At 40.2% G+C, this 27,967-nt stretch overlaps 1 protein-coding gene across 9 annotated transcripts in view; it reads left to right on the top strand.

Annotated features, from left to right (window-relative positions):
- SENP6 (SUMO specific peptidase 6) overlaps positions 1-27,967 on the top strand; it is a 77,610-nt gene that overhangs the window by 38,516 nt on the left and 11,127 nt on the right. For 6 of the 9 annotated variants that reach the window (XM_077306403.1, XM_077306413.1, XM_077306397.1 and 3 more), the window contains 13 exons: positions 178-198; positions 8,367-8,437; positions 11,795-11,940; positions 12,627-13,005; positions 13,368-13,600; positions 15,893-16,078; positions 17,884-17,917; positions 19,087-19,272; positions 21,817-22,043; positions 22,399-22,505; positions 22,596-22,712; positions 24,948-25,070; positions 26,893-26,985. In XM_077306403.1, the coding sequence (XP_077162518.1) occupies positions 178-198; positions 8,367-8,437; positions 11,795-11,940; positions 12,627-13,005; positions 13,368-13,600; positions 15,893-16,078; positions 17,884-17,917; positions 19,087-19,272; positions 21,817-22,043; positions 22,399-22,505; positions 22,596-22,712; positions 24,948-25,070; positions 26,893-26,985 (1,923 nt within the window). The remainder of the gene's footprint in view (positions 1-177; positions 199-8,366; positions 8,438-11,794; positions 11,941-12,626; positions 13,006-13,367; positions 13,601-15,892; positions 16,079-17,883; positions 17,918-19,086; positions 19,273-21,816; positions 22,044-22,398; positions 22,506-22,595; positions 22,713-24,947; positions 25,071-26,892; positions 26,986-27,967) is intronic. The other 3 variants (XM_077306424.1, XM_077306433.1, XM_077306419.1) reach the window with 3 other exon arrangements.

The following is a 27,967-nucleotide window of genomic DNA, read 5'->3' as shown; positions in this document are numbered from 1 at the left end:
GGGGGGTTCAGGTATTAATTTTAAACATAAAAGTAGAGCTGCTTATAATTCAGATTGGATTTAAATACTGTTTCAAGAAGTAATCGTGAGCTTCAAAACTTTTTTTAAAAGCTCTATTAATGTTCAACATGTGAAGGGCTTTGCATCTTATTATATTTTTCTCTTTCATATTTTAAGCAATCTGGATCGAAAAGAAAGGTAAGCTCAATAATGGTAAAATAAGCACCATAATAAGAAATGTATTGAAATCTTGTAATAGATTTACATGTGCTAGGAAGGACCAGTCAGCTTTTCTGTTGGAGTTATTTGGTGTTATATTCAGGTCGAACTGAAATAGCACAGCATTGACTAGATATCTACATAAGATACGCAGAGTACAATTTGACCTTGAATGCTTGGCTGTGGTGGTTGGGGAGGAAGAAAGAAATGTGCCTCCATTTTTGTCTGCTTAAAGCAGAGACTTATCAGCCAGGGGGAAACACAGGAAAATATGCAAGGAAGGAAGTAACATTGGATGTCCTCACTCCTACTAGCCTGTCTCCTAGCCAAGGTTCCAGCTGGGGTCTTTAACTGTAGGACCATTAGAATGGCACATTTAACTGGTAGATGGTTGCAGAACTGCCTGTCTTGTTAGCAGGTAGTTTGAATCTCTTTTGGGGGAAGGGCTACTGTTATTTATCAGAATTCTTAAACTTGGGAGTTACTCTAATGTTTGTGGATTCAATCTCCTTAGGGGAATTAATCTATTTTTTTTTACCTTGTATATTAATTTGTTTTTTACCCTGACCACGATAGGCCAGGCTAGTCTGATTTTTGTCAGGTTTTGGAAATTAACCAGGGTCAGCCCTGGCTACAGTTTGGATGGGAGACTTTCAAGGAGTTCCAAGGTCATGATGCAGAAGCAGGCAATGGCAAGCCCTGAACATCTCTTGCCTTGAAAACCCTATTGTAAAGGCCTATACCCATATACAAATGCATCTTACTACCGCCTTGAAAACCCTGTGGGGCTGTAAATCTGCTGTAACTTGGCAATAAAAAATGTTGTTATTTGCATGTCAGTTCATTTTTTCCCCATTCCTTTTATTCGGAATGTCATTGTGCACTCAGTGTCACACAATTTTGTTCTTTTGTGAATTTTAGAAAATTTTGCCCAGAAGATTTATTATATGGTCTAAAATTTTAGTTCAGACAGATGCATACCAACAAAATAACTGGAACAAAATTTGCCCCCAAACACAGTTTTATATCTTACTGTGTGTTTGGATATACATATATACTATAAACAATGCTCCTGGAGTGATAAAACTATGTTGTGTTCAAGCAGCCTTAAGATACTTTGTGATTTCAGATATATGCAGACATGAAAATATTTCAAATATGACTTTAATTTATTGCATCACTACTGTGTGCAGTTGGTTATAAGATACCATAAACATCAGAATATTTCTTAGGCTCAAACAGGGGATTTATTCAGATAGATTCATCTGGGTAGCCATGTTGGTTTGAAGCAGCATATATGAAGGCTACATCTGCCCACCAGTGTCTAATTTTGACATATTTATTTCCTTAACTATGTTTTCTGCTGGAATTAAACCCAAACAATTGGTATCCATATAACCTAAACATTATTTCTGTTAGATCCTTAAATCTGTTAATCATCTTCTTTATGTTGTATGCTGATTTACTGGCTACTTCCATTTCATTGTATCTGAAGAAGTGTGCCATGCACATGAAATTTTATACCTTGAATAAAACTTTGTTGGCTTTAAAGGTGCCACTGGACTCAAAATTTGTTTTGCAGGGGACTTGTGTTAAGAGTATTACCACTTATGTTTGGACACTGAATTTCAGTGTATGACATTTTTTCTGTCTCCAAGACCACTGAATCATCAGATTTTTAATAAAGATTTTCTCCCCAAGCATGATGCTATAGAAATTCCTGTCACTTTCCTCAGACATCTTGTCAAAAGGCATAGAGTAGGGGCTAGCTAATGTTTGAGCATCTGAAGATATTTTTGATAACTATTTCCATTGCTCCTGGGATCCTGACGAGAGGTTGTTTTGTTTGTTTTAAGTGTACGTACCTGTGTTTTGATCATATGAAGTATATAATGAACCATTGAAAGTGGCAGTTCTCACTCTAAAGAGAAGGGCATCTTGACTTGAGTCATTTCCATCTGTCCATCAAGGAGGCAGGACTAAAATTCTTCTAGACTCCGTATCTCTTGGACAGAGTCACCCTTTGTTTTCTGCCTTGCCAGGGAAAACAAGCTTTTATATAGGAGCTGTTTAATAAGATCCCTGCAACTCAGCATTAGGCATCTAATATTTCTGCCCTCTTATACCTGCTTCGTATTTCCTTATGCTATCCTTCAATTCTTCCTTTACACCTCCCCCCCTTCTCCCCCTCCCATTATGAAGTCAATTTCACTTAAGCAGTGGAGGCCATGGAGAACTTCAACAAAGCTTTGGCCAGCTTCATTTTCAAGTAGAGTGGGAACCCCCTTCTCCTAAAAATGGGACTACTGCACAACATGGTTGAGCAGGAGAACAACTAATGGTAGATCATAGAATCATAGAGTTGGAAGGAACCTCCTGGGTCATCTAGTCCAACCCCCTGTACTATGCAGGACACTCACAACTCTATCACTCATCCACTGTAACCTGCCACCTCCTTGAATCTTCACAGAATCAGCCTCTCTGTCAGATGGCTCTCCAGCCTCTGTTTAAAAGATGAGCAGAGGCAGCATGAAGAGCAGGCTACCCAAGTTGATCATGCCTCAGAAGATGCCTGAATAGCAGCAGCTGATTTTGGCAGGAAAATCCTCTGTGCCAACAAAGATAACAAATGCTTGGGCTTGGTGCTTATGGCCCCAGTAGAGCAGTTAGAGATGCAAGCTTGCTTAATTTCAGAGGAGAACACAAAGACTAGGTAAGGTACCAATATGCCTCTTAAAGTGCCACATTTATGATTCATGCCATTCTGAACACACTGAGCTTTTCCTCCTGTTCTACGGTGTTGGCAGTCATGGAACATAGAAAACATAGAAGGCAGGACCTTTCACTTTTGTTCTACTACACTTCAAGGGCAACCAAAGACATCCCAACTGGAATAGTAAAGAAGAGAATAGACAAGGATATTTCTAGTCCCAAAAGAACCAGCATCAGCCCTTTAATTCTAATAAAGGGAAGGAAAGACCACGATACCAGATCCCCACAATGGATAGGAATGTTAGGCTACTTCCTCCCCTGGAGAAGTCAGTCCAACATGGACCAGTGGTAGTTGACATTATAAAAATGGGATATGCAATAAAATTCAAATGTTTTCAGATACGTTTCTCCTCTCTCTAAATTCCAAACAGAAGGAAGAAACACCTTTCGACTATGAAAGCCATTCATCGCCTAGTAATCATTGAGGTCATAGAATAGGTCCCCAACTGCAAAGTGTCATCAGAGATTTACCAGTTTTCAGTGTCCCCAAGACAAATGAGGACTAGAGGACAATACTAGATTTAAGGTCCCTAAGCAGATTCCTGATTCAGAAACACTTCAGGTTGGAGACACTCAGATCGATCATGGAATTGCTTTACCCACAGTGCTTCATGGCTTCCCTAGACCTCATTGAATCATAGCTCCTCATTCCCATCATTCTAGCTCGCCTCATGTTCTTGAGATTTGTGTACAACAATTACACTATCAGTCCAAATGCACACATAATGGGCCTAAGGGTGTTCTCCAACGTAATGGTGGCCTTTATTTTACTTTTTCAATTGAATGCCACCTTTCTCAAAAGGCTTGGAGCATTCAATAACAGCCATTCTAATAAACAATAAAATTGACATAATATCAAAAATCCAATATAATTAAAAATCTTAACGATTCCAGAAGTGCCACTGCCTCCTCTCTAGCAAAAGAGGGGCACATAAAGTGTACTTTTGGTAATCAGGGGGATATTAGGTGTTTTAGGTAGGGAGTCAAGAATTTTTGATAGTGTTTTGGGGCCTCAACCAAAAGTAGCTTGGTAGCTCTTTTGTGGCACCAGGGAATCTGTTCATTTGTTCCTAGATGGCCTGTTGATCAGATCGCTGCCCTTAATATAGTCTGTGCACCACTGAATGCGTAATGCATTTGTGATCAATTCCACCAATCCCAATCTAATTCTGTCACAGTGGATAGCACACTGGAGGTGCCATAAAAGATTTGTCTATAAACAGGTGGTATCTGCTATAAGAGAAGATCCAGAAAATCTCAGGCACGGCAAGACATCTGATACATTCCAGGTCATCATCACTCATGATTCTAGCAAGACTGCAAAGCCTAATGATCTTTTGCTGGGATTCAGTTCCTTGGGCAATTTTTCACTGTTGTCCTCTGCAGCAGTCCCTGAGACTTTTCCAACTGTATATCCTTCAGAAGGAAGGCATTCTCCTAGTTCTTAATTATCCTCTTCCAACAGATCCTTCTGTAGTGGACTGAATCAAATAACATGGAATACATCAAACTCAACATAACCCAGATATTTACAGGTGCAAGCTGGACAGGCTGGGAAGCAGCCTTTCAAGGAAAGCATATAGAAGGGGCCTGGAATTGTGAGCAAAAGAAGATGGGCATCAACTTTCTCAAGATCAAAGCAATAAGGTTGACTGTAGTCAATGTGATCAGGAACAATCTTAATCTGGAAATCCACATAAACAAACTACCATGGATCCAAGTCTTCAGTCTTGCATACAGAAACTACATATGGATCATGGGTTGGTCAGGATGGAATTTCAAGTCCTTATCAGCAGGACACATTGAGGGCCAGCAAAGTGTTCTAGTGAAGTAACTAAGCGGACAGCAGCAAATGGCTTCTCAAGATAGAAATCCTCCTTCAGATTGTTAAACGCTTTTGAAACCCAGAAGTAGACTATTTTGCATCTGACCTCAGTTTCTATGTGCCTTGGTTCTTCTTCAGGTTCCAGGTGGTAGGAACAGAACGAACAGGTGCTTTAATATCCTCATGGCTACTAGGTTTTCTTTATCATTCCACTAATACCAAAGTTTCTGAGAAAACTGAGACAAGACAAAGCAACCAGGATTAACTTTTGCTTATATATTCCTACTGTTATGATGATCAGTTCTTAGTCTGACAAAGAGTGCTTGCACTTGAAAGCTCATGCCTTGAATTAATCTTTGTTGGTCTTAAAGGTGCTAATGGACTCTGATTTTATTGTGCTACTTCAGACCAACACGGCTACCCATTTGAATAAACCCTTATCTGTATAGTTCCCAACTGACCTTGCAGATCCTGGCTTTTACCTGTCAGTAGAAGGTCGTTGGAAGATTTCAGTCTCCCTGAGCATGCTTCAACAAGGACCACTGGAACACTGACCCAGAATGGCCACATCTGACTGCATGGAAATAAAAAGGGAAAGATGTTTAAGGACAGGCTGTTTCTTGAGGAATGCAAACACCATGCTGGCTTCTAGAAGAGTTTCTGCATCAAGAATATATAGCTCTTTATTGAAGGCATATGCCAGGTGGTACAAATGAAAACACCTAGCCCATTTACCCTTCTATTACACCAAATCCTGGAATTCCTGCAAGATGATTTTGACCAAAAATTTAGCTCAAATACGCTATGCAGACAAATAACGGCCCTGGTCCCATGGGTTGATGGATGCTTCCCATTCATACACACCCACATTGTCTGGTTTCTCAGTGGAGTACGTCCATGTCAGCTCTCCACGTGTCTATACATTTCCTTCTTGGTGACTAAATGTAGTCCTGTTGGAGCTTACTCGGCTTCTGTTCAGACTTCAGTTCCACTGAAATGGTTAAGAATAATGATGCTGTTTTTGGCAGCTGTGATTTCAGCCAGGAAAGTCTTGGAATTGGGAAAGATGTGTTTTTCACAGAGAAAAAGTGATCCTAAGAATGTATCCCCAACATTTAGTCTGAAGAGCAATACTTTCTCCTACTGCTTTCATCGCCGTCATTCTGCCCCAGACCATCCTACCCCAAAAAAGAGCAGTGGCACATACCAGATCCTCACATCGCCCTAAGGATCTACATTAGACACACAGTGTCACTTATTAAAACAGAGTCTCTCTTCATTTCAGCAAGGGGACTAGGTGGCAATAAATAAGATGCTGAGGCTTTTTATCTCACATGCTTGCCAAACTAACAAGATTAAAGTACAGTGTGGATTTGTAGTACTGCAACTTAAGTTACATTGGATGCCAAAGCCTCCATTGATGAAATCTCTGTGCCACACAGCCTCTTCTTTCAACCTTTGTCAGACAGTACAAAATGAATACCTTTGCCACAGCTGACACATTCTTTGGAAGAAGAGCAAGATGGCAAGCAATGCAGGTGAACTAATTTTCCCACCAGTACGGAATACAACTGCTTTTGGACATCCCATGTCAAGATGCCCTCCCCCTCAGAATGAGAAAGGTTCATTGACACTTTCTGTGAGGGTTCCTTTTGCTCTGAGGAAGGAAGGGCATTTTGTCCCACTCTGATTTATAGAGGGGATGATGACAAACTCCCACCCCACATTATTAATTTCTTGTTTCTGGTATCCTAAAATGTTGAATAGTTTACTTAGTATTTTACTGTAGATACTTCAGGAATTTACCAACTGAGGTAAATGGGTGAGTCTGCCCAAGAGACAGGAAGTCCAGAAGAAGTTTAGTCCTGCCTCCTTGATGGGCAGTAGGAATTACCCATGTCAAGATGCCCTCTCTTCCTCAAAGCAGAAAGAACCTTCATGATAAGTGCCAATATTCCTTTCTATGGTAATGTTGAACCGTAGTGTAATTGAATTAATTGAGTAATTTGAGTTAATCAGCTTATTTATTAAAATTTGAGTTGCTTTTCCAGCTCGAATACTCAAATACTCAGAGACACATAACAGACCACTTAATTCAAAATAGTATGTCATACTTCAAAAGATAAAAAATAGTAAAGGCTATTAACAGAGAAACGTACTCAAAGGAAGAATGAGCCATACTCCATGCAATTAAGTAAGATAAATGCCCAGAAATTGGAGAAGTAACTCTTAGCTATGAAAAGTGTATTTCACAATAGATCAGCGGTGTGCATATTCTTGCATCAGTAGAAGAAAACTCAGTTTTAGGTTTACTTCTCTGATCCCCTTTCCTATTAGGTAAAGTGATTGTCTAGGCTAATAAACAAAACAAAAAAACAACACACAGCCTTTTTTAATTTGATATTTCTTTTAGCCATTTTAGCTACCAATGTAAATAGTTGTAATACTTCATGATGAATGGAAGTGGAATAACCAGTTCATGTTTATGACAGTCATGTAATTTACATATCTTTGTGGGATTTTATTACATTGTATTTCTAGTCACTAGAACTTTTGTAATGCCAGAAGAGGATCAAAGATTGGGAGATATGAAAGAGTAAAAATGTAACTTTTAAAACATTATTTTACATTATCAGATTTTAATTTCGATCATAGTAGAAACAGGGCAAACTATATTTCTTATATTTATATTTCTAATAAAATCTAAGTAATTGCTTCTGCTACCTTGAGGTGAATATTTGATTGTAAAACTTTGACATTAAAATTAACATGAAAACCTAGCACTTGGATATATCTTTTTGGTTTCAGCTTCTCTGTATAATTATAAACATACATCTTTATTAAATAGATGCTTTCTCTTAGTGCCAATTGTAATGCAAATAACTTATCCCCTGTAGAAAGGGTCTTATAGGCCAGGGGTCGCCAACCCCCGGTCCGAAGCCCGGTGCCAGGCCGCCAGCAACCGTGCCTGCCTCTTCCCCCCCCCTGCTGCAAGAAGCTTGCCAGGCCACGAGCGATAGTTGCTGCTCACCATAGATAAATACAAGATTGTATATCTTGAACCTTACCGGTGAAAAGGTGGCTTTGCTTCAGGAGCCTAAGAGTTTGCAATTCAGCAGTATAAGCAACTGTAAACTGTACCCTATTTCACATGCTGTTTAAATCATACACACGCACCAATAGTGGTAAAGAGTCTTTCTGCTAAACTCTACCTTTGTAATGCTGAATAATGTACGTTTTTTATGATCAGAAAAAATGTGTAAGCAACTGCTGAAAATCTTAAGAAAGTCTGTTAGTAAATTGGAAAAAAGGGTTTTAAATAATCCATTTTATTTTTATTGAATTGAACAAGTTCAGATCTGAAGTTTGATTGCATTTAGATTGCTTGAATATGTAGACAGATATCTAGATGTTAAAAGTTCATTATTATAAAATTAAAGTTCTATATGGTAAAATGTAAATGGACACCTGTGATATCCAAATAAGTGTATTCATATTTAAACTGTAAATAGATTAGTGTTGAATAAAACTACTAATTTGTTTTCCCCAGAAAAGAATATCCTCCTAATATTCAGAAGATAGACACTGATTTCAGTAGACTGTCCCAGCTTCATGAAATGCGTAAGTTTTTACATTTAATTTTGGTCACAGGCATAATTTGAGTTGTTGCCCATTATATGTTACACAGATTCTTTACATTGGCTTAGTCAAACAATTATTCTTAGTGTTTATACTGCACTGACATGCACTAGATATTTTGTCATCAGCTAAAATATGTTCATTGTTCTCATCCTGACAGAGCTTGAATTAGTGTCCTTGGTGAGCATCAGGAAATATAGCTTATTCAAAATAAGTGTGTTTAATTTTTGACAGGACTGTGGGCGAAGTTGCAGCTTTTGTTTTTCTATTACCCTACAGGTTTTACCTGTCTCCCACCCAGCCTTTATTTGTTTGTGGAGTGGGAGTGGAATTTTTTTGTAACCTAGAAAATACAAATTCTCTGATCTATTCAATGAGCTACAGATTCACTGTTTCACTGGATAGAATTTGTGTGACCATTGAAAGGCTGGGTTTCTGTATGATTGAGTACTGTTTAATCTTCCCTTCTCTTAAGAGATCTTGTGCAGCCAAGCCTTGAGTTTCTCTGATATGTAATGAATTATTTTCCCCATTCTGTGTCAGAGTAGACATATCATTAAATTATAGACTACACTAACTCATCCAGTTTTTAAAAATGAAATAATGCTTACCAACAGAATTTTTAAGTGGGTACAATAGAATTTTATTTTAGTAAAGAATGCCAGCCTTTGGAGTGGATAATGTGCAAACCACAAAGAACCTCAAATACACAAATCTATACCAATTGAAAAAAGTATACATACAATTTTAATAACAATATACAAACCCTACAAAACGATTCTCAAACCCAGTATACTCAATAAGTAATCAAAGGATCATGTAAAAGTCACAAGAGACTTCTGCAACTCGCTCTATGCAGGCCCACCTTGATATGGAAACTACAACTGGTACAGAACGCTATGGCCGTGTTTCTCAGTAATACATCTTAGAGATCTCATATTTGGCCTGTATCCCAACAACTCAGCTGGCTCCAAATTGAATTCCGAATCAGGCTTAAGATTTTGGTTCTCACCTTCAAGGCCATGTACCTGAGAGTGTACCCGAGAGACCGTCTCTCTGGCTACACCCCCAAAAGAGCACTACGCTCTGCCAACACCAACCAGCTAGTGATCCCTGGCCCCAAAGAAGCACATCAGTCCTCAACAAGGGCCCCCACCTTGTGGAACGAGTTCCCTGAAGAGATCAGGGCCCTGCCTGAACTCCCACAATTTCTCAGGGCCTGCAAAAAGCAGCTTGTCCACCAGGCATTTGTTTGAGTCCAACTGACCCAACAACATCCGCTGTTCTCCCCCTCCCCCCAGACACCGCCTTCATATCCTGAAGCAGCCTGACCTCGCTGGGGGTTGTTGTTCTTTTTGAGTTATTCTATTTGAAGCCACTATTAGTTTATTGTTGATATTATTATTATTATTATTATTATTATTATTATTATTATTATTTAATTTCTAGACCGCCCTTCTCCCGATAGGTCTCAGGGCGGTTTACAACATAAATAGTTAAAACACAATAAAATCCCCATAAAAACCCCAATTAAAAGTTACATATAACATATCACATAACATATAGCGGCGGTGGTCACAATTCTGATCTTAGTTCAGCCTGGTGGAGAGAATAATGTTCAGAAGAGGGTGGCACCAATACAATAGATCTAACCATGATCTCGGTGTTAGAGATCTCAATATTGGAGGGGATCCTCTGATGGGTTAGTGGGAGAGCTGCCCTGGCCTCAACCATATGCCTGGCGGAAGAGCTCCGTCTTACAGGCCCTGCGGAAAGCTGGTAGATCCTGCAGGGCCCTTAGCTCTTCTGGGAGCTCGTTCCACCAGGTTGGGGCCAGGACTGAAAAGGCCCTGGCCCGGGTCGAGGCCAGGCGCACATCCCGTGGGCCCGGGACAACCAGTAAATTCATACCCGCAGAGCGGAGTGCCCTGCGGGGGGCATAAGCAACCAAGCGGTCCCGCAGGTATGAGCCTGAACCCACAGAGGGGCCCGCTGCCCGCTTACCTGGAGTCCCGGCTTGCGGCTGCGGCAAGGCTTTTAGAGGTGGGCAGGTTGATGCGTGGTGCTGGAGCTGTGCATTGTGCTTCCAGCTGGGGAAAGGGCAAGGCCGCCGGGCATCGTGGTGTGCGGCAGCCGAGCCTGTAGCCCTAGTGGAGGCTGGGGTGATGTCTGTGGAGGTGGCCAGCCTGCCGCGGCCACTGTCGGGTGTGGTGGGCAAGGCAGGGCACTGGAGGAGTGCTGTCCTCAGCGGCCAGGCAGCATCTGGGCTCGAGGCTGGCTGAGCGCCTCGCGGCCGGCTCCTGGAGGCAGGCGCTCCAGGGGCCAGCCTAATCTAGTCTGGGTGCGACTGGATTGGCCCGTGTGTGCGGAATCACAGGCTGAACAATGGACATGTCCCAGACAGCACTCCGCCCACAGGGGCTTTTCCAAAATTTTAATCTGAACAATGGTAAGGATGTTATTTATGACTGTTATGCATTTAGACTGTTCTATGTATTACTCCTGCAATGTTTTCTGTGAACCACCCTGAGCCGTATGGGACGGCAGTATAAAGATCTAATAAATAAATCACAAAGTGTGTACATAACTCCCATCAGGACCCAGGAGCTCAGCATGTTTTGCATCCACTTCTTCAGGGGAATATATAGAGGAGCAAACAACTGAATTAGGCCTTTATTTAATTTAAATATAAAGTTGTTCGTATTAATTGAGAAGAGCAAGGGCTTTGCTGTCTGTCTGTGCCCTAGGCATGCACTTTGACCGAGTTACTATCCGACCTTGTACAAAGGGATTCCTTCACCAGTTATCAGTACGCACGACAAACATCATGTTTCTCCAGCCACAAAGATCCTTAAACTATTTTTTTGCCACAAGGTTCCCTGTTTCTTTGTTAGCCTTTGGAGTGAGCGGTAATCATGTTTGGGGAAATACTTTGAAGACAGAGGTAAAGAGTTGGTTTTTATACCTCGCTTTTTACTACCCAAAGAAGCCTCAAAGTGGCTTACAATTGCCTTCCCTTCCTCTCACAACAGACACCCTGTGAGGTAGACGAAGCTGAGGGAGCCTGACAGGGCTGCGATGAGCACATGATTACCCAGCTGGCTTTATGTGGAGGAGCAGGGAATCAAACCTGGTTTGCCTGGTAGAAACTGCCGTTCTTAATCACTACACGACACTGGCTCTCCTTGAAAGATTAATGTCACAGTGAGATATGGGTGTGGGCAGTTGCTGACTTTTTCATGTTTTTCTTAATCGGCTATAGAAGAGTAAATTGTTCCTATGTTACTCTTTAATGAAGGGCATATAATAGTTCATAATGAGCTTCCTTTTCCATTCCAGAAAGTGTGATGGAGAATACAGAAGAATCTGGGTCAGAGTCAGACTCAGGAATTATGAGGAAGGTACAGCTGAAGCGTCACTGCAATTTAAACCAATCTTGTTTGCTTCCATCTCCTGCTACAAAAAAGTGTGTAACCCTCCTTGAGGTGGGTTATATGTTAAAACTCTAATGTTGGCATTATTAGAAGGCTAAACCTTTTGTTTTTAGTGTTAGGCTAACAGATAGCTATCCTGATGTTTTTGTAAACATTGTTTTTAAAATGTAAAATATTACTTTAGTATACTTCATAAAACTTATTTCTAAATACCTCTTGGTTTGCTATACTGGTCTGTGCTTCATTCCTGTTTCCCCCGCTGCCACCCCCTCCATGTCATGGAATGAGAGGATAAGACACTAGTAAATATAATATTGATTCCATTTAGCAGAAGATCCCTCAGTTCTTGTAATTATTGGGTAAGAGAGCAGAATAGAGTTTATGGATTGGGAATCGGGTGCAGAAATGATGAAACTAAAGAGAGAAGGTCAGGTGAAACGCAAGTGCTTGAGAAAAGCATTAGGATGGAGTTTGAGGTCTTTCTAGGAATTAATTTAAATTATGTGGCCTACTACTTGAACCTGTTGGATGAATCACCTAGATTCTCATTTTAGGGGTTTGATCCTTCTTCTGTCTGGATGCCCACTGAAGTTCATCAACTTGCAGAGCAGAACTCCAGAAGTAGAGTGTGAACAATGTTGATTCTCATTTTAATTCTTATTTTCAAAGCACCTAACACTTACTAGATAGTTTCTGTTGAAAATACATGTACAATAAATTATTTTCTCTTGTCCTAGGGCTTGGAACAAAATAATTATTCTCCGGTTTGCCCATGCAATGGGAAAGCAAGTGAAAGTCAGACCAAATGCCAAAGGGGTGAAAATCTTTGTCTTGGGGCTTTGCCAAGACACTCCATGCAAAGTATTACACTAAACGATTCTTTGGGACCTTTAGCACGAGAGCCAATACATGAGAATGCAGCAGGACAAAAAACTTTAAATTCAGGACTAAATGCAAAGAAGTTTTATGGGTCTTTTCCTGGGACAGTTTCATCTGATTGCATAGTGAGGCGAGATATAGGGACTACTATATTGCGGCCAAATGGAAAAGTTGGTTCTAAAATTACTGGAAACTTGAGGCAGAAGAGTTCAATAGCATCTGAACTAAATGATCCAAGTAAGTATATTTTCATTTGAAGATGGGTACAAATTAAACTGTAAACTGTTTATATTAAGGAGTAAATATGTCAGGTGTCATTCAATAAGATAGATACATAGTGCTCAGTTATTGAAAAGTTCCCTCTTGAGCAAACCAGAATACTTCTGTGCTAGTGAAAATGAAATAGTACTTACACTTGGAAGTGATCATCTGTGGGGGACAATCCTTGCACAAAAGCATAGATCAGAATTGTTTTCTTAAGCTTGGGAGACAGCATAGCAGATAGAGAAGACTCCAGAATTGAATGTCTTTTGTTACTGTTTGCCAAGATCATCACTTGTTATTAAACTTGGAAGTTGATCAAATGTTTTGCCTTTCAGTTGTTTTGTCCAGTGATGATGAAGAGGAAGATGAAATTGGCAGCACTAACAGAATGGAGAGCATATCGCCACGTCCTGCAGATTCAGCCTGTTCTTCACCTGCGCCTTCTACGGGGAAGGTGGAGGCAGCCTTGAAGGAGAACACTTGCGGAATAGAACAGAGACTGACTAGTATTACAGCAGACACAGAACCTGCCGTCATTTTGCCAAGAAAAGCAAGAATGAAAGACCAGGTAGCCCCTCAATTCTTAGTTTGAAATGTGTGTGTAAGTATTTCAGACAATGGCCAAGAAATTAAAGGCTGCTGGCAGAAAGAGCCTTTAAATGGAGAATATGTGCATTAATTATATGCAAACATGTACAGATGTTTGTGTGGCATTATATTTTTTAAAAAATATTCAGCCTACTTTGTGTTGTGTTCTACATTAAACTTTGCAGTACTTTGTGTCTACTGGATTATCTTAACATCTGTGCATGTTAACTAATATGCCTTAACCACATGGAAGAAGTGTGCAATTAATAATATGCCCCATATAAGGCTTTTGAAAACCATCAGATTTTTCAGGTTTTGTGGCAAGCTGCTTTTGTACCTGGCAGATTTTCAAAAGTGATTCGATATTGAAGGAAGGATGGAAGGCTGTTTTTAGGGGGGGGGGGGGGGAGTGAAGTCCCATTGGGAACAAATAGATATTCTAGAACAGTTAAAATTGTTGACCACTGTTGAGGCATGTTTATGCTTGGTTGAACTGTGGGGAACCATTTACCCATGGCTGTTATCTGCACTGCTTTGGTTGAGCAAGAAGAACCATGTTAGAGAAGAAGGCTCATCTGGGGTCAACCACACTGTTATCAGGTTAGATTACTGGGTGGAAACAGGATGGTGTCAATGTGGTTTTTCCACATGGTCCTACCTCCCACATTCCCAGTGTTCTTGTGTTACCAAAGCAGTATAAAAAGCAGCCATAAGACAGAGGCTTAAACAGTGCTACCAGTAAGGATGAACTGCCATTGGTAAACAGTGTCTCCAAAGAAGATTAATACAATTAAAACAAATCGAAAATTGTCCCACTTAATGGCACTTTATTGTAAGGATTTCATGGTGGGGATTTTTGTTTTTTAGTTTGAGCACCACTGCAAGAATTGGATAAACAAAGACAAAAATGCACCATGAGCAGGCTCCTTAAGTGCTGTCAAAGGGGACAACTTTCACGGTATGTTAATCTAAAGACTAAAAAGCCATGGCAGCAATTCTTTTAAAAGAATGTATTCCCAATAACAGTTGATTCTAAAAGTGCTAAAAGCTATTCATTATTTAAAGTATGCCTTTAGACTTCATGACATTTATATATTCAGAACATGCAAGGATATCCAATGAGCAATATGAATAATGCAAAGTCAGACTTCTAAAACAAATGAAACATATTAGGCATGGTAATGCAAATAAAATCCTGAAAATTATATTAAAATGTGTAAATATAAATGATTGGAGAATCATAGAAACACTATAGAAAGACAATCCGTTTCTCATGTTCTACAATGCCTGCCAAGACTCTTACAGTGCAAGTCTATGCAGTTATTACAGGCTAACTCTATTGACTTGGATTAGAGGAAGTTTATATAGGATTGCTTTGTAAATTATGTAGTGAAGGAACCATCCAGTCTTAACATAGCTTTCCTAACTCTGGATAACCATTATCTTAATCATTCTCTTACTTGATTCAATAGTTGATTCAATAATCACTTTTGGGGAGGAACACAGAAAGATGTGTTATCTGTTGCTTCTGTGGAATATTGAATTCAACCCTAATGTCTGTTTTTGAAAGCAACATTGGTTGTCAAATAATTTCAGAGTACAATTCAAGGTACCGGTTGTAACTTTTAAAGTCCTTTATGGGCTGGGATCCACATGCTGTGATGCACTAGTTATTGTTCTCAGCCTGCCACCTCCTGGTTATTCCTGATCTTGTCACCCACCTGTCATCCACTAGAGCCAACTCCTTTTCAGTAGTAACTCCTATGTTATGGCTCTGGCTCACCCAAGAATGAGACATTGACCTTTGAGCTTTGTAGGAGGCAGTGTAAGTCTGTTTCACTTGCTAGGAAATTGAATGAAATGTGAACTACAGACACCCTTACTGGTTTTGTTTTGTTTTTATTGAAGCATGCTGCTTTTATTAGAGCATGTAAGCCACCTTGAACCACAAAGGAAAATGCCAGTTTCAAGGATTTTAATAAATAAATTGTTTTGTCATGGAGTAGTCATGATTAGATCTATGATCTGTGAGTAATTGTTAAGTATAACTTAACAGCACAATCAGGCAGACGGTAAGAAGACAGATCGCATTTGAAAACACGGTCAGGTGCATATATTTCCTCCTTGGGCTCTTGTCAAAAGATTGTATCTGTTAGCAATTAGAAAATGTTTGATTGTATACGAGTTTGTTTTTTAAAGCTTTACCTGTTGAGACCTTTGGTTAGAATAATAAATATTTTGAGAAATTCTGACAATAATAATTGCTTTACAGTTTGGCAATGTTGTATCCAGTGCTCCAGTCAAACGTCGCAAAGTTATCACTCAAGAAACAGCACAAAGTTATCACTCAGCTGATGTTGTGTCTTTAAAGTATCAGAACTCTTGTGAAAGTGTCATCCTAAACTGTCGTAGCATAAGAATAGGAACACTGCGCAGAATGGTGGTAGATCCTGTAATTGTAAGTACATGGTTTAAATTTGGACTTTCTTACTTCTTGATTTATGACAGGAAGTAGTATAAAAGTGCCTCCTAATTAAGAGCCAGCATGGCATTGTGGTTAAGAGCAGTGGATTCTATACTTGAGAACCAGGTTTAATCCTCCACTCCTCCACATGCAGCCAGCTGGATGCCCTTGGGCTAGGTACAATTCTCTTAGGGTTATTCTGTTAGAGCTCTCTCAGCCCTACCTACTTCACTGGGTATCTGTTGTGGGGAGAGAAAGAGAAAGAAGTGTTTGTAAACCACTTTGGACTCCTTGGTGTAGTGGTTAAGAGTGGCAGTTTCTAATCTGGCAAGCTGAGTTTGATTCCCTGCTCTTCCACATGCAGCCAGCTGGGTAACCTTGGACTCATCACAGCCCTGATGAATGACAGAAAGAATGTGGGAAAGAGGGGAAGTGTGCAGGCAAGCGACAGGACTCATGGTGAAAAGACTGAATTTTGCTGGAGATAGCAGTGATAGATAGTGATAATAGATGCGGGTGCCCATCCAGCTATGCAGCCCAAAGGGAATGATTTGTGTAGCTAGGTCAACAACATGAGCTTCAGTTGCAAAGGAAGATAGGAAAGATTACCAGAGTCAGACATCATATTCTAATATAGAGGTTAAGAATGAACTGGATGGGGCTATGTAGGGTAGCTGTATGGAGCTGCACAACAAGAGTTGCTTCTGAAGTTTGGGGGGGGGGTCTGTTTTTACCAGTGCGAACTTTACTTATTTACTCATTTTATACAATTGTGGATTACGAAGCAATGCAAATGTAATTTAAACAAAAAAAACACCATATCTCCAACATCCTAGGCTAAAGCAGGATCTGTTGGCTCTGTTCATTCAGAGTTCAAGGCTGATAACAAACTGTGGTCCAGTATCCTTTTGGAGTGCATTTCTAAGCACAGCCTGGCTTCTAAGCACACCAGAGAAGGAGAAAAAACATTATGAAATATATTTCACTTTCTCAAAAGAATACTGGAATGAATGTTCACACATATATGAAGAGAAATGTGCCATAATGGATATTCCCAGGGAATTTTCTGTAAAGTGAAAAACAAAAGTAGATTGATTGTTGTTAAAAACAGAGACTTGGCACTGGATCACTGTTCAGCCAAGTGTTGAGCCTTGTATTGGAGAACATGAATCTGCTGTGCTGCACTTAGCTGAGCAGATCCAATCCATGTTTAGTGGGGTTATTGAATTCTAGTAGCATTTAAAAAATGCACCTGACTGTTCAAGGTTATAGAAGTCAGGGGAAAGACACTCGGACCTGTGCCAATGACCAGACATCCAAAGAACACTTGAAACATAGTCTAAATACTAGCAAAGAAAAGTCAGCTTGGTTCAAACTAGATATAAAGCCTGGCTTTCTATAAGTGATTGTGCCCCCCCCCAACCTTTTAATTGTATCTTATAAGGGTGAGAGCAACGGCTTGTGTCTCTTGAACCTGTTTGGGAGGCAGTTATCTGAAACGTGAGACACAAGTTAACATGAATTAGCCTCTACCTGTTTCTCCTGAAGTTTCCAAGTTCTCCATGGAAACAAGGAAATGACCAGAAGTACAGTATGCTGGCTGTGTTCTGTGAAATCCTGCTAGAACAGATACTAACACTCTGTACATGTACAGTGTGTTTTCATATGGTTCAATCTACTCTTGCATTGTACTGATTAAAGTCAGGCTGAAAGCAGGTAGTGAGTCAGAAATTTATCAGGTTGTAATGTCTGGCACATCTTTTGAAACTGACCATTGGTCCACTGGTTTTTCTTTTCAGTTTTGCCTTGATTATATTAAGATACGTCTAGAAGGTGAGCATATTATTTCTCTTGGTTTTCTCCACTTGTTAGCGCATATGAATCCATTGTCCTACATTCAAATTTAAGACACGCTGCATGCAGGAATGATGACTGCAGATGGTTGTCTTGCTCCTCTGTGTGGTGGGAATGAGGTCCTCTCACGTGTGAAGCTTTGCATTAAGCTCCAGTTTGTTGTGACATTTAAAAGTATTTGGGCAGATTGGAATATGGTTCCCCAGTGAAAGGAGCTGGACCAACCACTTGTAAAGCACATGTACTACCTCTGAGCTACAGTTTCTCCCTAAAAGAATATGAGCCTCTACACTCCCACCCCCACCACAAAGAGCAAGCAGGATGTGTCTGGGATTTGAACAGAGGACTCTTCATGTTTGAAGTGAAATTACATTAGTAGACCAGTAAGCCCAATTGTGAGTTCTGGGTTGGGAATGTTGTATTTGTTGTGGAACAAATAGTTCAGCCTTATCTGCTGTGACTTATTTGAATTCTGTGTTACGCAGGGTTTTTCCCCCCACCTGGTAACATTGATTAGTTCAAAGAAGAGAAGTAATATTGTCTAAATCTCCATTTTTGAGACCTTTTTAATATGCAGGAGAGGAGAGGAAATAATATTTCTCTCTGGCTTTTCTCCCTCGCCATCCCTCGCCTGTTTTCTCCTGCTCACTCCTTTAAGTGTTCATTCTGCCTGTTACTTGTATTTCCCCCACTTTGGTTTTGTCTGCCTACTTGTCTACCTACTTTGCCACCTACCTCTGACCATTGCATTGTGTATTGGGGAAGCAATGGGGTGGCAGTAGGCAAGCTAAATCTCATGAAGTGAGGACAGTGGTGAGCAGACAGTGGGATTTTACTGCTGTTTTAGGTTGCTTCCGTATTTCTGTGGCTGCACAGTATTTTTTTTTGTTTTGTTTTGCAGTGTGTGCCATTGCTCTTAACATTTTTTATGGCTTTTACACATTAATTATTATCCACAATGTTTTGCCACTGGCAAAACTCTGGTTTTCCTGGATCAAGGAATGCAGAACAATTCTGGTTATAGTTCCATCTGTTCATACAAGGGTAGCTGTTAGCATGTGTTTTCTACTTTGGTTTTTAGTACACACAGCTGTTAAATAAAGGTAAATGTATCCTTGACCTAAAGTGGACTCTTACATGTTTTCTAGAATCAGAAATTGGCATTAGGGACATTCATTTAAAAACCGCTGAACTTACAAAGTGCGAGTGGTGTGGTGTGCGAAAGTTGCCTGTAGTATTCCTGCAAACTATACCTGCTGCCTGCCTTACTCTGAGAACCCAACTAAAGATGAGCAGAGAGAAGGATAATATCTGGTACGACTGTAAAGGAGCAAGTAAGTAAACTTCTGCCTGCTAGTCAGACTTGATAATGCCAATCAATGTCCTAAAAAGTAGATAGCTGTGCTGCTTAGAAAGACTACTACTAAGTTTCTTAACAGTTTTCTGAGCAGTTTCTTAAATAACTCTGCAGATGTTGAGTTCTCTGATTAACCATCATCATTGCATGTGTATTTTTAAGGTTAATAATATCAGGTTAACAGTCCTGATAGCTAGGTGGTTTTTTTTGGTGTGTTTTTTAACATAACTAGAATGATACTTTTTTACTGTAATGTGATATATATAATTTTCTATAGAGAGAGATTCTGAGAACAAGGTAACATGTTTTGGCTTGCTCCACTTACAGTGTGTGTGTTCTGCTAATCAATCTTGACATTACTTAGGTGATCTCTAACCTGGGCTCCCAATTTCAAACCCTAGAAAGCAGCCAGAGGTACCCAGATTGAAGTCAGAGCTATAGCTCTGGAGAAGGAAGGGCTTAATCTTTTTTCAGTATTTGCCTTGTAGGAAATCTTCCCTGCCCCTCAGATTCTGTCATTAGTCCCAGCATGTTAACAAAGACAGGTGCCTGTACTTTATCTGTCTATTTTTCCATACTGGAGCTAGTAGCAGTTGAGGATCTACTTTCTGTTGCACAAATAATATAAGAGAACAAAGGCTAAATCCTTCCCCAGCACTGCAGTTCCATCAAAGTTAAGTGTAGGTTTTACAACATGCTCATGGATCTTTCATGCAAACTGAACTTTTATATTATAAACCTCAGTTCTGCAACCTTTAACCCTAGTATGTACACAATTTCCCTTGAAAAATTATTCCTAAAATTTGGAAGCTCAGTTATGCTTTTAAATAACTGTACTTCCAGTAAAATGTATATGCAGTACTTGAATTAATTGGTTGGATCTAAGCTCCTATAATGAGGCAGTTTGTCCAAGTGGATCTTTATCCCCAGCAGACCCTTGGTCACCTCATCAGCCTAAAGCTAGAGCTGAGGGTTATGGAACTTTTAGATCAATATACCATGTGGTTAAAGTGACGGATAGAATGCTTTAACCGAATACTCTCTCCTTGCCTCATGAGGTTTACTTCATCCTCAGCAGTGGCTTTACTGGTAGAGAAGCAGTGCAGGGGTCTGCTAAGAGAAAGTGGCAAAGATTTGCTCGTGGGAGCTTAGTGTATCACCCATTCTCATAAATCAGCATAAATTTTAGCCTATAGCCAATTTCTAATGTTGTATTTTTAAAATTCTAAAATCAATTTAATTTGCACTTCGGTTTTAATATGAAAATATTGAGATATTTTTAAGGAATTTGTCCTAAAACCAAAGGCCTAAAGAATTACTCAATTGTCACAATGTAGACATATGAATGATTAGAGCATGAGACTTGGTTCTAAATTCCTATGATGCAGATTGAAGTTGAGTAAAGATGACATGTTTTCCTAATCAGTAACAAAACAAACAGGGCCCACTTCAGACTCTTGGTGAGCATGAGCAAAACCTTAACTTGCATGTCCCTCTCCCTACTGAAGGAGGGTGCAATTGATGGTTCTTTGAAGCCAAATTTGGGGTGCATTGATGATATATTTGCATTTGTACCTCCAGAATAAATAATTACATTGTTAACTCACTGAAACTTCTAGGAGGAATATTTTTTGCTTCTCTATCATAAACAGGAAATATAAGGGAGATATCAGATGTTTAGGGCAGGCTTTCTCAATCGGGGTTTTGTGAAACCTTGGGGTTTCTTGACAACCCTGGAAGGATTTCCCAAATGGGTGGAAGTTAATTAATTTTTAAATTTTAAAATTTGTTAAACATCAGGTGATATGGCCATATATGATCATGTAGACCTGCCCCCCCAATGGCCAGTGATGGGCCTGGAAGGGGAGAGGTCCCAGGTGGGCATGGACACAATTGTGCTTCCCAAACATTTTTGTCATGATCATGCCATCTGGGGTTTCTCAAAGCCTGAACAATATTTCAGGGGTTTCTCAATGTTAAAAAAAGTTGAGAAAGGCTGTTTAGGGGCAAAGAAAATCCCCAATGCTTGGTTTAATAAGCATCTGAATAGCACAGCACAATTGTTCGGTTGAGTTGTTAAAATGTAACTTGAGACTGAATATGTAAAGGGAGGTTATACATTGTCCCCGTGGGGAGATTTTAACCTTCCAGTGTAGGGACAATTCAAATAACTACTTGCAGGAGGAGATGAGTAATGCTCCCCTGGTATGTTCCTTAGAAATACAAAAGGAGAGAGCATGACTGATTTGCAGAGAGACTATAAATAGTCATTTTAATATCTGGCTAAATAATCCAGAAATTCTGAAACATACATATAGATACATGTAAAAAAGAGATTGAACTGTAAAATGTATTTCACATCATACGAAGTAAAAAAGAGCAAGAGTCCAGTAATACCTTACAAACTAATGAAATTTGTGGCAGGGTATGAGCTTTCATAAGATACTGTACTTGTCACTTCTTCAGATATCAAAGGAATAATTTAACTGCCTACTGCCTCAACTTTCTTTTTCTCCCATAGATCCAGAAGAACAATACATCATTCTAATTTTTGAGACAGGACTTGATCCTCATGGAAATACAATTTTTGAAAAAATAATTGCTGATATTGGGGTCAGGAACAATATTTCTGATTTCTTTGTGAAAATTCCATTTGAAGAAGCAAATAGTAGGCTTGTGGCTTTCACAAAATCTTTTGAAGACACTTCGAAAGGAAATTCTGCTCACAAAGAAGGCAAAACAAAACAAGTATTACTCTTAATTTGCATTAAAGTTGTAATGTCACTAATTTTTAAGAACCTTGTAATAAATTCCTTATCTTTTGACTGAAAAGTTTTAAGGAAGGTCAGAGCATCTATTTGAGAGTTCATTTCATATTATAAATTTTGAAGTCTAAGGTATGCAACTGTAGAAACATGTTTTAGTAATTAGAGCTGAGTTCTAGAGCAAGTGCATTCCTCCCCAATATTTACCTGAATGTTTAATGTTAAGAATTACAGGCTGGAATAAATACTCCATTTGGATATAGAAAAGTGTGCATGAAGGTAGCAAATGTCTTATGGTCTGTATTGCATTGTAAATAAGTCATGTCATTTTCTCTAAGGTCGTCGCTGAATCTAAAATGCAGCTTCGAAATGCAGCACAATTCCAGTTTTTTGATGATGATGAATGTGGAGAGCCACATACAGTCTTCATTGGTCCTATAGAAAAGTAAGAATATTTTGTATTACTCCCTACATTATATTAATATGTGTGTATATGAAACAGTGTTTTATTATTTTAATGTACTTTTCTTTACAGGTTGATAGTCTATCCTCCACCACCTGCAAAGGGTGGCATTTCTGTGACCAATGAAGATCTCCATTGCTTAAATGAGGGAGAGTTTTTAAATGATGTCATCATTGATTTTTATTTAAAGTAAGTTTTAAAGATCTTAAGATATTCTATTTAGGTGGGTCATGACTGGAATTTCTTAACTTACAGTTGATGCCGATCAGCCAATTTTAAAATACTGTAAAATCTTTAGTATCTGGCACCAATGGAGGATATTTAATTAATCAAACATATCAGATATTTGAGCATATTGCTTTATACTACCTCCTACTCAGAGGAATCCTCAGCTACCAATCCCCCACTTTAAGAATGTCATGGCAACAGATTCTTGCATGATGGGACCTTTCTTCTGAGCCATGGAGCCTTCCTACTCCACTGGCAAACAAGTTGACCAAAATGCCAACAGCAGAAGTGGTTCCTAACAGCCCAAAGTAGGCTGATGGGGAAAGAGGTACCTAAATATGGCATCAATGGGAGTAGTGGCTCTCAGAAGGCCAGTAATGGCTGGAGACATCATGGTGACTGACAAGGAAGTAGAACATGTATGTATCCAAAGAAGCAGGGTATGATGTCTGAGGAGGAGCTTGCTCTCTGGTCAGTGTGAGCTGTGAATAATCAAGTGCTGGTAACAAAGCTTTTTCTGTATTAAGTGGTACAATTTTATACCGACTTCAAATATATATCAGGAATATTAGTGCTAATTGGGAGATTGCTGTTTTGACTTGATCGTTGAGTGAACATATTCAGAACTGGGCTTAGGAAATTTAAAATCATTAATGTAGTAACAGCTGATCTAGCATTTTTGTGAATCTGGTTTGGTACATAAACTCTGTCTTTTATAAAGATCTTCACCCTATGGAAACAGTGCAATCCAAGTTTTTGTGATCAACATTTGGAGTCTCTCAGTGTATACCAAATGCTCTCCTCGGGCTGGAGGCAAGGATCGTCTCACTTGAGGCATGCATGTGGATTCCAATAACCACTTACTGGTTAAACCTAAACTGTAACTCCAAAGAACCTACCTCTCTTATTATTCAGGCGAACCTTTGTTCAAATTGGCTAAGAACTGTTGAAGAAAAGTTGAAGGAGAACAGTTTCTCCTTTCAGCCCTGTTACAGAAAGCGAAGGAAATACTTAAGTGGCGGGATCTGGCCCTTCAGTTTAATAGAACATGATTGCATCAGCATAACATTGTAACATGCCTCTCCAAAAACCCTTTCTTGCCAGCGGATTATTGCTAGAGTTCCATAAATATTGAAGAATATTTGGCATGCTTCAGCGCACTGCCCTCAACCTTTTCTTATTCACAATGGATGCGTCCATGCCCAATAGGAAAGCTTGGGACTGTAGAGCATGTAGTATTGCACTGCTCCTCCTATAATGATATTTGCTCACATATAACACCAGGAAGATCAAGGCAGTTTGGTGTAGTGGTCAGGAGTGAGCCAGGTTCAATTCTGCACTCCCCCACATGCAGACAGCTGGGTGACCTTGGGCTCGCCACAGCACTGATAAAGCTGTTCTGACGGAGCAGTTATATCAGGGCTCTCTCAGCCTCACCCACCTCACAGGGTGCCTGTTGTGGGGAGAGGAAAGGGAAGCCACTTTGAGCCTCCTTCGGGTAGAGAAAAGCGGCATATAAGAACCAACTCTTCTTCTAAATAACTTGCGGCGTTGCGAAATGTTGTATGAGGGCATTGAGCATACCTAATCATATGGTTAAGTCCTTAAACGAGGTTGAATTATAATGACACCTTCAAATTTGTTTGTTGATCTTAGTATTGTATGTGGTAAGGTTTTTAAGATGTTTTATATCTAAATAAACTGAACTGAATCTGAGGCACAGCAAAAATTGTGGAGAGGGGGTAGAAGTTTAAATATCCCAGAATCTCCCCATTCAGGATTCTCAGAGCTCACAGGTGCTTGAACAGGCTAATTTCACCTGGCCTTGGTTTCCCTTGAAATTTATGCTCAGCTGTTCTCAGCTTCCAGAGGGGCATATCTGGTTCTCATCAGAACATATAATGGTATTTTTCTTTTGGTTAATTAAAAAATGTTACTGTTTCCCTACAGACTTTGGGAGTTCTGTGAGTATATAGCAGGGGCGGTCAAATAGGAAATTGCAGTCCATGGACAACTGGAAAGCCACAGTTTGACCACCCCTGCTGTATAGAAACGTTTTTGTTATACATAGGTGACATGGTTTTACTGTTTTTTTGTGTTTGCCATGAGCCTCTGACTTCACTGTTAGAGAAAGTAAGTAGGGACTGTTGAAAAACTTCCCTAGAAAATGCAAATAATCATATTTTTCAAATGAAGGTATTTGGTACTTGAAAAACTGAAAAAAGAAGATGCTGATAGAATTCATGTGTTTAGTTCCTTCTTCTATAAACGCCTTAATCAAAGAGAGAGGAGAAATCTTCATGAAACCTCTAAACTCACGTAAGTCTACAATATTTGTAGAATTAGATTTAGAGAAGAATGTCTTGCCTTTGTAGATAGAATATTTTAAGGACAAATGAGATGTAGCCTTCAGTAATAGTTAAATTGATTAAGTAAACTATGTATTCTAGGTAGTATTTACACTTCTAAACCAACGTCTTCAAGATATTTCCATTCTTTCTCAGATAACTGAAAATATAAATGGATAATAGTTCTTTGTTTAATGAGAACTAGGGATGGGCACAGACTGGCTCACAAACTAAAGTTCATCCTGTCATTTGCAAACTGAAGAGCCACCACGAACTTACATGTATTTTGATAACAGTTTGTCTTCACAAAACACAGCTGAGCAGCAGGGAGCAAAAAGAGGAGGTTTAAATATCTCGGAAAAGTGAGCTTTCTTTTCTGCTCACTGCCGTCCTTGGCGGTGAGCAGAAAACAGGTGAAATGGCTCACAAACTGGTATATTGACTTGTGGTTTGAAATGCAAAAATGTGGTTCGTGTCCATCCCTATTGAGAACATAAGGGTGATTACAGCTACCACCATTTTTACTCTGCAACTCATGGAGAGCCAGATTTGCAAGTACTGTCAACCAATAGATGCACATTATTCCTGTACTAGCTTCAAAGCCCGTTCCTAAGAACAGGCCTTGAATGGGTCCCCTCCCCTGGCCCCCAGACGGGCAGCTTAAGGTAGCTTTGGGCCGCAGCTCACAGGCGCAGGCCCAGGACAGAGCTCCTTAGCAGGCAGTCAGCCGGTCGGGAGGTCCTCGTTAGCAGGCCCAGCCTAGCAGGCCAAGAGGCCCTCGTTAGCAGACCCAGCCTAGCAAGCCAAGAGGCCCTGCTTAGAAGGCCCTCTACCACGACCCTTTGCCCAGGGCCCTCTCCCCTTACCTGCTGCTGGCTCCAGGCACTGAGGCACGTCTGAAAGCAAAGAGGCTAGAGTCCAGGGACAGAGGGTGGGAGCTGCAGGGGCAGGGCCAAACAGGGTGCAGCCAGCATTGCTAGCTGCACCCTGATTGGCCCTATTCCAACTTGGACAGTTGGACACGTTCCACCCCCCAGGCTGTTTCACAAATATATAGAGGAACCATGGATAAGGATGACCTATATACCATTTCACCAAAAGTGAATAATGGACACCAAATGGACACCAAAAGTACAATAATGTAAGGTACATGTGCAGACTTACAAAAATTTGTAGGTCCCCTTTCTGTCATAGCAATTCAGGGGTTTTCCCTGTCTTCTTTTCTCATGCTGAAATTAAAAACTCACTTAGGGAAGAGGGAATCCCACCCACCTCATTGACTAGACCAGTGACTAGAAGGCAGGCAGCCTTCCGGCCTGGTTCCTACAGTGGCTTCTCTGTTCTGCCATCAGTCTAATGTTGGGGGTGTGCCCCTCCAAGTTCACTTGTGCAAACAACTTTTTTCGGTTTTATTTTGTCTTCTCTGTGACCATCTTAGTCTTCTTATGGGATTAGAGAGCATAGTCTGGGGGAGTTTTTGAAGAGGATGGGGCCTTTATTTCCATATGTGGCATGAGACCTGCTGCTTACTTGTCTTGTAGTTTCTTCAGTGGTGGCTGTTTCAAGATGCAAGCTACCTTATTGCCACAAACCCTACTGAGCTTTACCCACTTGGAACATGGGGTAGATGCCACACTGAGGAATGGTGCCAGGAGAGCCACAGATGGCGTGTCATAGAGTTTAGCACTTCACTTCTGACCCACTGAATTAAACTCTCACTTTAGGAAGGAGAGATTATGAAACCCCCTAATAGAGATTATAAATGCCTTTTTTCCCTATTGATGTGTTCATAGAATTCAACAAAAAAGACATGGACGAGTGAAAACATGGACACGCCATGTGGATATATTTGAGAAAGATTTTATTTTTGTTCCTCTTAATGAAGCGTAAGTATCTTTAGTTGGGTGTATGTGGAGTACCATTTCAGGCTGTATTTTCAAATCTTGGATGTCTGTCTATTAATCACGGATCTGAAAGAACTATGGAATCCATACTGCAGGAATAGAAATAAGATTTGTTCGTTCCTTTTTGGTTCAGTAATAGTTAAAACATTTTTGGGTGAAACCCAAGACAAATGACAAGCTCAACATCTGTCTGTCCTCTCCCACTTAAAAGGTGGATGCTACTCAGCCTCCTCAAAAGGCTGACAAAGCCTTGCAACACCTCCTGAAGATCTCGTAAGAAGCAGTCTCTCTCCCCTCTCCAAGGAAGCCCATTACACAAAGCTGGAGCCATGATGGAATAGACCCAGGCTTTGGTTGGTGCAAGACAGTGTGTACAGGCACATATGTGAGGAGATGGCATCTCAGTTACAGAACATTCTATGGCAAATTCAGACTTGAATTTTGAAAGCCATGCCACGGAGCACAACTTCTTGTTTATTAAATTGACATCATAAAATATAAGATCTGACCACATGAGGGCATAAGCAACACACTTCTCCACAGAAAATTTGCTTTGAGGATAAGCCAGGCCTCCGTTTTATTCATTTACAAAGCATTGTTCGAAGCCTTAAAGCACTGCTCCGTAGTGGATGCACAGACCTTTTCCACATGGGGTGAAAAGGCCGAACCAGCGCCCATATGATAGCGGGGCTAATTCCCACTTCCACATGATGTCACTACCATCCTGGCCCTTACCTGCTTTAGGCCCTCCATTGTCCTGCGGCAAGGGAATTTCACTGTGGGCACCAATGGGGCCTTTCCCAGTGTAAGCCCATGTAAAAGTGGAAGAGGGCCCAGCTCCTCCCCGTCCAACAGCATTCTGGAAGGGGGGAAAATGCTCCAGTTGGCTCTGTGGAGCTTCACGGCGGCGTGGAACTGACTGGGGCATTTAAAAAATTTTCGTGAAGAGATTGTGTTGTCGTGC

Source organism: Paroedura picta, chromosome 1 (assembly GCF_049243985.1).
Source record: "Paroedura picta isolate Pp20150507F chromosome 1, Ppicta_v3.0, whole genome shotgun sequence".
Taxonomy (NCBI): Eukaryota; Metazoa; Chordata; class Lepidosauria; order Squamata; family Gekkonidae; genus Paroedura; species Paroedura picta.
This window is presented reverse-complemented; position numbering and strand designations above follow the sequence as displayed.